The 12,478-nt window shown below is 40.7% G+C and overlaps 2 protein-coding genes across 5 annotated transcripts; one reads left to right on the plus strand and one right to left on the minus strand.

Moving 5' to 3' along the window:
* Nucleotides 1-1,989: 1,989 nt before the first annotated feature.
* Nucleotides 1,990-8,171, plus strand: LOC140541981 (monocarboxylate transporter 13). Of its 4 annotated transcripts, none has more exons than XM_072664800.1 (7): nt 1,990-2,099; nt 2,273-2,397; nt 2,780-2,894; nt 3,665-3,905; nt 5,412-5,555; nt 6,142-6,900; nt 7,918-8,171. In XM_072664800.1, the coding sequence occupies exons 4-7, from the start codon at nt 3,707-3,709 to the stop codon at nt 8,076-8,078; spliced, it is 1,263 nt and encodes a 420-aa protein (XP_072520901.1). In that variant the 5' UTR covers nt 1,990-2,099; nt 2,273-2,397; nt 2,780-2,894; nt 3,665-3,706; the 3' UTR covers nt 8,079-8,171. The 4 variants fall into 4 exon arrangements, with proteins under 4 accessions (XP_072520901.1, XP_072520898.1, XP_072520900.1 ...); XM_072664797.1 differs by having other exon boundaries at nt 3,677-3,905; XM_072664799.1 differs by lacking the exon at nt 2,273-2,397 and having other exon boundaries at nt 3,677-3,905.
* Nucleotides 8,172-10,018: 1,847 nt separating this feature from the next.
* On the minus strand, nt 10,019-11,864 carry mboat4 (membrane bound O-acyltransferase domain containing 4). The gene is made up of 3 exons (XM_072665044.1): nt 11,743-11,864; nt 11,420-11,644; nt 10,019-10,952 (listed from the first exon to the last, which is right to left on the minus strand). The coding sequence occupies exons 1-3, from the start codon at nt 11,862-11,864 to the stop codon at nt 10,019-10,021; spliced, it is 1,281 nt and encodes a 426-aa protein (XP_072521145.1).
* Nucleotides 11,865-12,478: the final 614 nt, after the last annotated feature.

A 12,478-nucleotide genomic window follows, 5' to 3' on the forward strand; every position in this document is an offset into this window, starting at 1 on the left:
CTTATATCTTGGCCTTTTCTAGATACTAATCCTGATACCCAAGAAGTCAGCAGGTGTCACTCAATCAACTCCTAGAGGTGCGGGTCCTAATCTGAGTCCTTGGAGCCCTTAACAGTTTGATCTTATAGACCTTTACCACTACAGGGATTTACATTTGGATCCCATTGTCCTACAGAGTCTTAACCTGGTGTGATTATAGTGTCTTGTAAGTTTCTCACAGCTGCTTGAGCTACTAAAAAGCACTAGATCTGAATTGGTACTGTTTCTGGGATGAGGGCGGTTTACCTGCCAGCTCAAGCTTAAAGAGATTTTCTACAAACACAAGCAGAGACGCTTTGGCACCTTCACTTAGGAGACTGCTCTGTTTACAAATCAAACCGCAAAGGCCTTTAGGATGAACACTTAGTTTTTACTGAAGTACTGAGCTTTAACAAAAACCCAGCTTTTCCTCAAAGCAACACTGTTGTCAGCAGCGTGGCTGTGCTGGCAGGGAGCGTTACCATGTTGTCAGAAGACCCCGTTTAGGTGATCAAACCAACCACTCGAAACAGGCCAAACCAGCTGCAGCACCAGCGCCATCTAGTGTACAGAGTTTAACACTGCAGGTAAAGTGACGTTCCACAAAACAGCATTACTGCTAAGTAGGCCCCAAATGACATGTCCTAGATATAGATCCTTCCGTTTTTTCCCCACCTTTGCTACAGTCATGTATCCTCTACCTTTTTAAATATACATATATTCCAAATAATATCATTGACTGGGGGCAAAAGCATGTTCAAAACATCACGCAGGACTTGTGGGGTTTTTCTGGTATACAGGGGTGAGCACCTAAAAAAAAAAAGTGGTCCAAGAAGGGACGACCAGTGAAAACCTGAATGGTCAGACCTGTTTTGGTGGCACAAGGGCTTAGTTTAATGCTAGCTTAATACAAGGGCTAACTTTTGGTCCTAATGTTATGGCTGATTGGCTCATCAAAAGGGGGGTGGGGGGAAGTGCCAAGGGGGACATGGTACATGGTTATACTTGCTGCTTTATTACAGTGTCCAATCAACCCCCTGCCATGTCGAACAAGCCCACTTTTAGAACAGCCTGCCTGTATGAAACCTTATCACTGCGAGTGCCACAGTCATCTATATATATATATATATATATGTATGTATGTATGTATGTATGTATGTGTGTGTGTGTGTATGTATGTATGTGTATGTATGTATGTATGTGTGTGTATGTATGTATGTGTGTGTGTGTGTGTGTATATATATATATATATATATTCTGCAGCATAATAACTGAAACTTTACTTCATTTAACATCCCAAAAAAGAAACATTAAACGTGCCGTGCAAGAGCAATAGTACATTAAATTATTTTGTTTATATAATGCTCATGATTTCTTTTACAGTACCTACATTAAAAACAATAAAATATGATTCTGTGTATATTTAAGGAGAATGTAGTCAAAAAAGTTTTTTAAAACATAGTAACACAAACATGTCATGTGATTTAACCTTAATTAAAATGCAGTGACGTCAATCAGAATAGAGGGTATTTCCAAGCCTAATTACGCGTGGGCCAGAGGCTATATAAGGTGTTAAAAAAGCATAGTAACAAAAAAAACTGTTCATTTCTAAGTGGGCTTGTAAACATGAGTGATTGTTTTCGGTACATAAAACTCTACAGACACTTTAAAATAAACGAAATACAGAAAAAAGGTTTAACTTTTACCATTCACAAAGAGCAAATTCTGATATCCCTGCTCTTCAATCCTAAACTCTTCCTAAAGACCCTGAAGGACAGTCTTTGCCTTTTTAACTGATCTTCATTTTATTTTCTTTATTTGTGTGTGTGTGTGTGTGTGAGAGTGTGTGTGAGAACATTGTTGTTAAATATCTCTAAAGAAAAGAAGACACATTGAGTGTTAAGCATTCCAGCCTGGAGGTTGACAGCAGAGACCAAAGAAACATGCCTTATGTAACCAGCTCATGTTCCAAAGAAGGGCAAGAGGAGGGAAAGGGAGGCAGGAAACCGGCCTTTAAAACCTGCAATGACAAAGCTCGTAGGAAAGTCACAAATTGCGATGTGGTGCTCAGCTCCTCAAAGGTAAGACAAAACTTTATTAAGTTGTTTTAGATTTGAAATAAAATGTGTCCCTTTAGTTCTTCAAGTATGACCTGAAAAGTCCACTGTCCAGGTGATTTCTAGTACACTGAGAGTATGACACACATGACAACAGTGTTTTCTTTATTTGGAGGTCCTGCTGTTGTGTCCCTGAGTATACACAGGTGTCAAGTTCAGTGGGTGGTCAGCATTGTGGAGCTTGTGGTCAGGAAAAGAGTCTGCGGTGTATTGTGGTTAGAAATAGAAATGGACTGTTTGCATTTCGCAGCTCTGTACTAAGGTCAGTACAGCATGTGGTCTTGCATGTGTGTCTCGCATGTGTGTCTCGCATGTGTGTCTCGCATGTGTGTCTCGCATGTGGTTAATGTGAACAAGAGGACAAGAGGGAGAGGGAGAGGTGGCCACAGACCTACTTGTAGGGCCAAAAGACTGAGGTTTGTCAATAGCACTAAGTAGACAATTAGAGACACATTAACCAACCCCCCTGCCACCGCTATAGCTACAGTTTCCAACCTTAATTATAAGTCTTCGTTGGGCTTGAACGAATGATCGTTATTCATTGAAGCAGAAAAACTTGTTTTTGTTTTTTATTGTTTTGTTGATGAGTGTTTAGGCAATTAGTGTGGCGGATAACACCACTGCCTGCCCTCTGACAAATTAAGGTTTGAGTCCCTGGCTGGGAAAACGCACCACTTCAGACCAATAAGAGTCCCTGGACAAGACTAGCCATCTCGACACGATTCACATGCAAGTCACTACGGACACTATGACATAAATGTAAGTGTAAACTTGCCTGTTTATGATCTGTTGCTGGTTTAGGTAATCATAGTTACTATATTAGTTGCATTATGTTTTACATTTGTTCACATGTGATTCATGTATTCATATTCATTTATATATGATTGATGATATAAGTATATTGGTTCATGATTTGTCCTTGGGTAGTTACTAGATTACTAATTGTAGTACTTCTAGTACTAAAGTTACATTTCCTATACCAGTTACTACACCAATCAGCCATAACATTAACACCACTGCCAGGTGAGGTGAAAAACCTCTACAGTGGTGTCTGTCAGACATGGATATATTAGGCAGAAAGTGAACAGTCAGTTCTTGAAAGTGAAAAATGTGAAAAATAGGCAAGCATAAGACTCTGAGACCAAGGTTTTGTGGGATTTTTTTCTGGTATGCAATGTACCTTCCTTCCAAGAAAGAAACACCACCAGTGAGCTGGTGATGGTGTCATGGGCACCAAAGGCTCATAGATGGCATGTGGGTGTACGTTCGGTGTATTTCACAATAAATGAAGATGTCTCCACGGTAGCCATGGTGAATGTTTGCCGTCCACAGTGTGTGTTGCAACTATGAATAATTAAGATGAGTAGTTCGTTAGAAATGAGTGGGAAGTGCTGATTGAGCAATTGAGAAAACCTCAGATGAACCTTTACTTACCTATGGAGCAAATGTGACAATGAAACCTTGCTAAATAAAATGTACCAACCATTGACTGTGAGGTTTGCTATTCTGTGGTGGCTTATGGGTATCAGCATACATTTCAGACCAGAGGGATAGGCCTTGGCAGACACACCATGGAGGAGTGCGTGGAGCCGCCAGATGGCGGGTACGGCTGGGTGGTGGTCACTTCTGCCTTCTTCACCATGGGCCTCACCACATCCGTCCTGAGGAACTTCGGCCTATTCTTCTTACATATCCAAAACTACTACAGTGTTCCCACCAGCACTGTGTCATGGGTCACCTCCACGAGCATTGCAATGTTTCATCTGGGAGGTAAGCAGGGCCAGGAGCGCCCTGGACAGCTGTACTTAGCTCGCCATTTTATCATCCGTGTGATGCTTTTTATTTTTAGCAAAGAGAAGCATCAGGGTGTTTACTAGTTAAAGAATTTTAAGTTGACTGGGGCACAGGTCACTTTGGAGAACTATTCAGCAGTGGACGATTTACTGCCCTCTGTTGGTGTCATTTTTGAATGTCCTGCACTGGTTATTCTTAAGCTAAAGTCTTTCAGAATATTTCTGTTCAATGAAATGGTTAGGATGTAAAGAAATGTCTGTGTGGCGTGGCGTGGTGCGAAGAGTGTGTGTGTGCGAAGAGTGTGTGTGTGCGAAGAGTGTGTGTGTGTGAAGAGTGTGTGTGAGGAGGTTCCTTTTCAGTCAATGAATTTCTTTTTCTAATGCTATACATTCTTTGTGTAATGCTATGCATTTATTAGTCTAATGCTAAACAGTCTTGGTCATATGCCTTACATTCTTTTTCTAGGGCTATACATTATTAGATTACTTCTGTACAGTCAGTTTAATGCTATACATTTAATTGTCTAATGCTATACACTCTTAGATAACTGCGGTACAGTCTTAGTTTAACGCTATACATTTTAATGCTTTACAGTCTTAGTTTAACCCTATACATTTTAATGCTTTACAGTCTTGGTCTAATGCTTTGAATTGATGTCTAATGCTATACATTCTTAGATTACTGCTGTACAGTCTCAGTTTGAAATGCTATATTTTGTTTTCTAATGCGTCGTAGATCTTCTGAATAGTCTTAGTTCAATGCTATAGATTTAGTTGTCTAATGCTTGACAGTCTTGGTCTAATGCTACGAATTTCTGTCTAATGCTATACACTCTTAGATTACTTCTGAACGGTCTTAGATTAATGCTATATGTTTCTTTGTCTAATGCTATACAGGCTTAGGTTACTTCTGTATAGTCTTTGTTTAAAAAGCTATACATTTAATTTTCTAATGCTTCCCAGTCTTGGTATAATGCTATGGATTTCTGTCTAATGCTATACATTCTTAGATTACTGTTGTACAGTCTTAGTTTAATGCTAGATACTTAGATTATTGCTATACATTTAGTAGTTAGATATTATACATTCTTAGATGAATGCTAAACAGTCCCTGTTTAATACTCTTCATTTCTTAGTCTAATGCTATAAAAGATATGCAATAAAATTTAAAAAACTTTAAAAATACCAAATAATAACCAACAAAAAGGAAAGACAGAATTAAGTTTTTCACAAAGAAACTGAGAGCCTGAAAAGAAGGTCTTAATGTAAGGGTTTTTGGGTTGGATCACATGTCGGACAGTGATTTGCATAGAGCTGATGGAAGGCTAAATTGCTATAGAGCAATATTCACCTGTCTTTGGTAATAGCAAATAGCGTTGATTGAGATAAATAAACAAAACTGACCAATTGTACTTGAGTTGAATTGGACTTGAGTGCCTTCACTACAGATGTTAGACTGTGGTCATTTTTTTTTTCTCTGCAGCTCCAGTTGCTGGAGCTCTCAGTGTCTACCTCTCCCAGCGTGGTGTAATTTTGATCGGTGCAACGCTGGCCGCCTCAGGGATGATCATTGCCTCATTGGGTCTGAGCCTACCATGGATGTACCTGTCTATGGGAGCTCTGCAAGGTACTGGCAGATATTGTGAAATGTTTTTATTGCATGTGCAATGCTTTATTTTGCACTACAGTCAGCCCAGCCTCTCACTTACGCCGCATTGAACCCTGCCATGAACATGGTGGTCATTTTTACACTCTTAAAAACCAAATGGTTCTTTGAGTCATGCCATAGAAGATTCCATAAAGGACCATGTTAGTTACATATAAGAACCTCTTAGAGGTCTACAGAACCATGAATCGTGAAGGTTCCTCATCTCTTTTTTTTATCAGCATAATTGTTCATGGAACCAAGAGTGTTTTTTTTTTTTTTTCGATGGCATCCCTCAAATTACCATTTGAAGCACCTTCATTTATAAGAGTGTAACCTACAAAAAAAATATGAGACCAGAAGGAATGTTAATTAAATGGCAAAGGAATTCTAGATTTGTAGATCACATGACCTCTCTATAAGAGGTCAAGCAGCATAAAAGGAATTAACTTGTTCATCTGTCGGGACACATTTATCACTTAATTACATAATGTATTTTGGTGCAGGTCTAGTCTCATTGTTTCTCAGGCTAGATACTGACGTTCATGTTTTTTGTCATGATCCCTAGGACTCGGAGTCTCCTTCTGTTGGATTCCCACCAATAGCATGGTCAGTCACTACTTCAAACGCTGGCGTCCAGTCGCCTTTTCCATCTCCAGCTCAGGGGAATGCGTCTTCTCAATGCTTTTCAGCCTTTTTTTCCAGTGGCTCATTGAGACCTACTCATGGCGAGGAGCTCTGCTCATAATCGGAGGTCTTCAGCTCAACCTTTGGGTGTGTGGAGCTTTAATGAGGCCACTTAAACCACAAGTATGTTCTCTAGGCAAGCTCATAGTGCGTAGAACTTCCAAAAAGGCACCTTTCCAGTGGTCTCTAATCCGAAGACCTGAACTGTTGCTCTACATCATGTTCGCCACTTTGGCCACTGCTGGCTTTTTCATCCCCCCTCTCTTCTTGGTCCCACATGCTAGCCACCTGGGCTTGGAGCAGTACTGGACTGCCTCGCTTCTGTCTGTGCTGTCCTTGGCTGACCTGCTGGGCAGGCTGGCGTGTGGATGGTTAGCCAACTTGCGGCTGCTGAGGAACCTTCAGTTGCTGGCCATGGCAGGCACTATGCTGGGTGTGGTGCTGTTGCTGCTGCCCATTGGACAAAGCTACTGGCCAATTGTGGTCTTTACTGCGCTCTACGGCTTCCTGTTTGGCAGCGTGGTGGCCGTCCACATCATCAGCATAGTGGACATAGTGGGGTTGGGGGGTTTCGACAGTGCGCTAGGACTTTTTATGCTGGTTAGAAGCTCCGGGGCACTCCTTGCGCTGCCTGCTGCAGGTAAGTGTGTACTTACTTACAAATTTGCACTTTTTCAGCCATAACAGCACCTCCTTGTTTCATCACTCATTGTCCATTATAAATTGATAAAGAACCATTACATTCTCTTCAACCTTTTCTTATGAAATAAAAAAATATATATATTTTATGGTATTGTTTAAAGAACCTTTAGAACCTTTCCATCTCTTTTCAGAAAGAATTATTGTCCGATGTTACTCACATACTCTAACACAAACTCTTTTGGTAAATGGGTAATGTCTGAGAGCCATAATGATTTTACCCTGATTTGTGGTGTTTCCCACTATGACATTTAGCTTTAATAGTAAAATGCTGCTGTGAGAGTGGTCGGGCGTATTCAGTGTCCAATAGTTCTTTGCAATTAGCTCCCATTATTTGATAGGTCACTATCTGTGTTAGCTAGTGACCCTCAGTACATGTTACATAGTGTATGATGTACACTTCTCTGAGGAGATTCGGCCAAAGCTTTACTTTACTGAACTTTCTAAGAGATAAAGATCTGTCTACTCCATTTGTTATATGTAAGTCTGTCACTTACACTGTTCCACATGTTATACAGATTCACAGCACTTTACAGACCCGTAACATAGCTAATTCTGCATGCAACCTTCTTCTCCTCCATGTGTAATAATTCTCTCATATCTCCCCTTCCAATGATAAACTCTCGTTTAACACGATTTTATCGTTTTATATTTTTTTTGTTTTGTTTTTTGGTTGTTGTTGTTTGTTTTTTTTGGCCACAGAGATATAGGACTAACTTTTTCCTTATGCTAGTCAGACCGAGATGGGGTGGAGGAATGGGGAGTTTTTCCATATAGGTGTTCTCTGGCACCTAATACACTTTTATTATGTTTACCATAATTAGCATTTTTGAAAAGGAGAGAATATCGGCTAATGAATGTGTGTGTGTGTGTGTGTGTGTGTGTGTGTGTGTGTGTGTGTGTGTGTGTGTGTGTGTGTGTTTGTGTTTGTGTTTGTGTGTGTGTGTGTGTCTCACAGGCTGGGTGGCAGACAGATTTGATGGCTTTAGCGCTGCGTTCTACCTGGCTGGTTTCTGCATCATACTGTCAGCCATATTTGTGGTGTTGGTGGACAGGTTGGTGGAGAGGAAGAATGCCGCTGTAATAAACATTCCTGATCCTGCCACTGACATTTTGTAGAGAGACTCAAAATGCCTTGAGCTCTTTATCTCAACAAAGTAAAAAAATAAAAGGTGGCATTGTATTTCGAACAGTGCACTATGTAAACACCACAGATTTGCATATTGCAGCAGGGCAGGTCTTCTCATGTTCTTGTCTGGTTTCACTGACAAACATCTGATTGGAGTGTTTGATAGAAGGGCTGTCTCATTGAGCAGGTGAGAATTTGATGCCAAACTTCCGCATCACCATCATCGAGAAGCCTAATGAAGCATAGTGATGGCCGTATTAAGTGTGAGTATTAAATATGGGTCTATGTGGTTGTAAAAATTAATTTGCAGTGGTAGTTGTGATTGAGTATACCGATCAGCCCCCAACGTTAAAACCACCTGCTTAATATCATGTAGCCCCCATCATGTCACCAGCACAGCTCTGACCCCTTAAGTCCTAAGATGTTAGCAACACTCTTTTAAGACCTGTGAGTTGTGAGGTGGGTCCTGTTACTGGTTCACCGGTTGTCCTGCAGTGGGCCACCTTTGGTAGGTACGGACCGCTGGGTACCAGGAACACCCCACAAGACTTGCCTGATGTTTTGGAGCTAGCCATTACAATATGCCTCTAGTTGCTTCCAACACATCAAGTTCAAGAACTGACTAATCACGCGATACTTGATATATCCAACCTCCTGACAGGTACCATTATAATGGGATCGTCACTCATCACTGTAATTGGTTTTAATGTTAGGGCTAATCATAACAAGGTACATATTCATGAGAATGATTCACCCACGAAACCTTGATGGTGAACTTCTCACTAAGGTGTGCCTGTGTTTGCTGTAACTGGTACACAGCACTAGCAGTCCCATTATTTTTGCAATTGTAAACAATCCTCAGGCAAGAATCTCAATGGATTGAGTATACCGATCAGCCTTAACGTTAAAACCACCTGCTTGATATCGTGTTGGCCCCCCTCATGTCACCAGCACAGCTCTGACCCTTTAAGTCCTAAGATGTTAGCAACACTCCTTTAAGACCTGTGATTTGTGAGTTGAGTGCTGTACTGATTGCATCAGTAAACCTTGAGCACCCATGACCCGGACCACTGGGTACCAGGAACACCCCACAAGACTTGCCTGATGTTTTGGAGCTGTTCTGACCCAGTCTAGCCATTACAATATGCCCCTAGTTGCTCCAACACATCAAGTTCAAGAACTGACTATTCACTCGATACAACAGGTACCATTATAATGAGATCATCACTCATCACTGTCAGTGGTTTTAATATTAGGGCTGATTGGTGTATTCTGTAATATGTAGGTACTGTCAACTGTTTCAGTTGTACTGAAGTTGTTCGCAGTTCCTGCTGAACTCCATGCATGAGGGATAAAAATAAGTATAAAAGGACTGGTAACTGTTTTGATGGCCTCTGACCACTAGATGGCAATGGCTGGCTGAATATCACTGGCTTACCATCTGGAAGGTTAAAAACCATCACCACTTTGAAAGAGTATGCAGTGTATAGATAATTAAGATTCTGATATGGTCATGAAGGGGGCTTTGTGGAAAGATTACAAATAAACCTTTTTAATAAATCAGACATCACTAGCTAATAATTGCAATCTAATTGACTCGCTAGCTCAACATTTCCAACTTGTTCATGATGCAAGTGTTTTCTCACTGTGTTTTTCATGACTGGGAAAGTGCTCTCAAGAATTTCCAAGGAAATGTGGGAACCATGTTTATTACAAAAAATGTAAGATTGGAGCTGCTGTAATGACTTTAATATAACAGATTTTACATAAAAATGTATAATCTGATAAAAGGTTGCATTCAAATCATTCAGACTACAATAAAACAACTACATTCATTTTTCATTTCCTTATTACACCTATACATGATGCATTTCACCCACAGACATTAAAACATAGTGAGAACAGCTGCAGTGGTTCATGCGCTGTGATATTATAGTACAAACAGAATCACAACACTTGCCAATGGAACCACAGCAACACGTGTTGCACAAAGCAACATCACTGCCTCAAAACTTTGAAGCTCGGTGGCACACACCACACAAGCAATGACAATTTGAGTGTAGGCCCAGCTCAGGCATGCATATAACCCTTTCGTCCAGGTTCTTGTGAGCCTTGGTTGAAGATATGAATGGAGCTTATAGTCTCCTTTCACAGCTACAGCCCATCCTAAAAACCCTACAACCTGACCTGGGTACAAGCCATGCCACAAAGCTGAGAAGCCAAATGTCACAAACAGTGGAGCCCTGCCGCACCTCTGAAACACCAGCCTGCGAAGCCAGGCAGATGTTGTGCCGTTCCAGCGACGCGCGAACACCGAAATACGTGTGGACGACTCGATTTTCCTTGGATCGCCATCAGAAAGTCCATCCCAGAGCACACCTCCATTTGATCTGCACCCCCAGAAACCTAGTCCAGCTGCATTGTTGAGACATTCACTCATTTTCCAGTGAGCATAATAGTTCAGTCTGAGGACCAGGGAGAAGATCCAGATCCATAAAAAACCTGGAGACTCATGAGGGCTGCTCAGCCCGACTATGCTCGACTGTAGGAAGCTTGAGAGGAGATATTTGAGGGTTAGAAGAACTACCACTTGAAATATCTTCCAAAGCATAATGGCAACAGGAGAAGGTGGTGGCCAGGTGTTTATCTGCTCCATGAAGTTCACGTAACTCTTGAATGGGCAAAGTGGTCCTCCAAGAAGAGCAGGGAAGTAGAGAGTGTAGCTGAGGAAAGGAATGAGAGAACAGACCTGGCTCTTAAAGGTTCTTCCAAAAGGCTTGGAGACTTTTCTGTCTTGGAGGTCCATTGACACAGAGGTGACTCTCTGGCTGAGGAGCATTAAAGCAGATGTAGCCAACAGAAGCCTGAGGGAGAAAGAAGCAAAGCTTAAAAGAATGTCCCAGCATCATGAAGCATGAGCCCATTGAGTTTTATTATGAATACGTCTTGAGTAGATGGGCTTTCCTTGTCAGAAATGTGTTGACAGTGTTGTTCTTGGAAATATGGGCAATCTTTATACAACAGATGCAGCAGAAGTTCGGCTCAAAGATGCTGGAGGACTTCTTTAAAGACTTAAAGTTGGAACACCACAGATTTTTCCTATTCTAGTTTTTACAGACGCTGAATAGGTAGTGATATAAAACAATGGATGCACCATCAAACCACATCTAAAGCTACTTTATGGCTCATTTTGGAAAGTAATCAAAATGTATAGTAGACCTCTGGTTTCAGTCTTCTCCACATTTCACATCAAACTACTTTGAGTTTGTTCACATCTCACATCAAATAAATTCAATTTGAATTGAAGTAGATCATGTTTATGCGATAACACCTGAAATCTGCTGGTTCTTGGAGCCAGTATTGCTGGTACTGCACGTAGAAGTGCCACAACGTTTGCCAACACATCTGCAGCCCAAAGATCCAGTGGTGAACATGGACTGGTTCCACAAAGTGCACCAGCAGCACGAACGCAGTAGCAGTGATGAACAGTACAATGCTATATGGACCCATTGTCAGAAGAGCAAGGATGAATCCTCCCAACATCAGAAAGAGATACCTTACACACAAGAGACACTTCAGTTACTTATGATATACAAATGACATACAGCCAACATATCATCGTATGACTTCAGAATATTTGCCAATTATGCTTACCTGTTCATCAAATTGAGATGTCCTTGTGTAGCCAAGCCATAGAATAACAAAGCAAAGGGTATCATGAACAGCTGATATGCCAGCTGAAGATTTTGTTGAAAAATGATCCACAGAAAGTTCATGATAGAAACTGGAAGGTGAGTAGCGTTTAAGTGTTGAGCTGCACTGAGCGTTTAAGTGTCAAGAACACCCATCTACTGTGCAATGCTTTGTTTCTTGTTCGTGAAGCAGAGAGGAGTTTATTATTAACTCCAGGAGAGCAAACAACTGCTATGGATTCCCATGATTTCTATTTTCCTCTGTAAAAAAAACCCCCTCAGAATTCCATATCTGCACAGATAGACAGATATGCAGTAGTCACATCCATTTAACGATTCACTTCAAGAAGTTGGAAACATGGCAATGCAATCACGAGTAAACAGCACTTTCATACAGTTGTGCTGAATGAGGCTTAAATTAGGATGGTTCAAATTTGACAGATAAATGGAAACATTAAGGCATAGAAAATGTAATATAATGGTATTCTTTTGTCCAAAAAAACACACTGATGCAAATTATTCACAAGAGCTTCTTTTTACAGTGTGTAAACCTTGATGATCATGGTCAATGGACCAATTAAATGGCTTAAAATAAAGTATGACATTAACTTGCTTTTCAAAAGTTTTTTTTTTTTATAAAATCCTAAAATTATTTATGCTTAGTGCATCTACACCTACTATTAATTTTATTCATCAAA

The sequence above is a fragment of the Salminus brasiliensis genome, chromosome 20, assembly GCF_030463535.1.
Source record: "Salminus brasiliensis chromosome 20, fSalBra1.hap2, whole genome shotgun sequence".
NCBI lineage: Eukaryota > Metazoa > Chordata > Actinopteri > Characiformes > Bryconidae > Salminus > Salminus brasiliensis.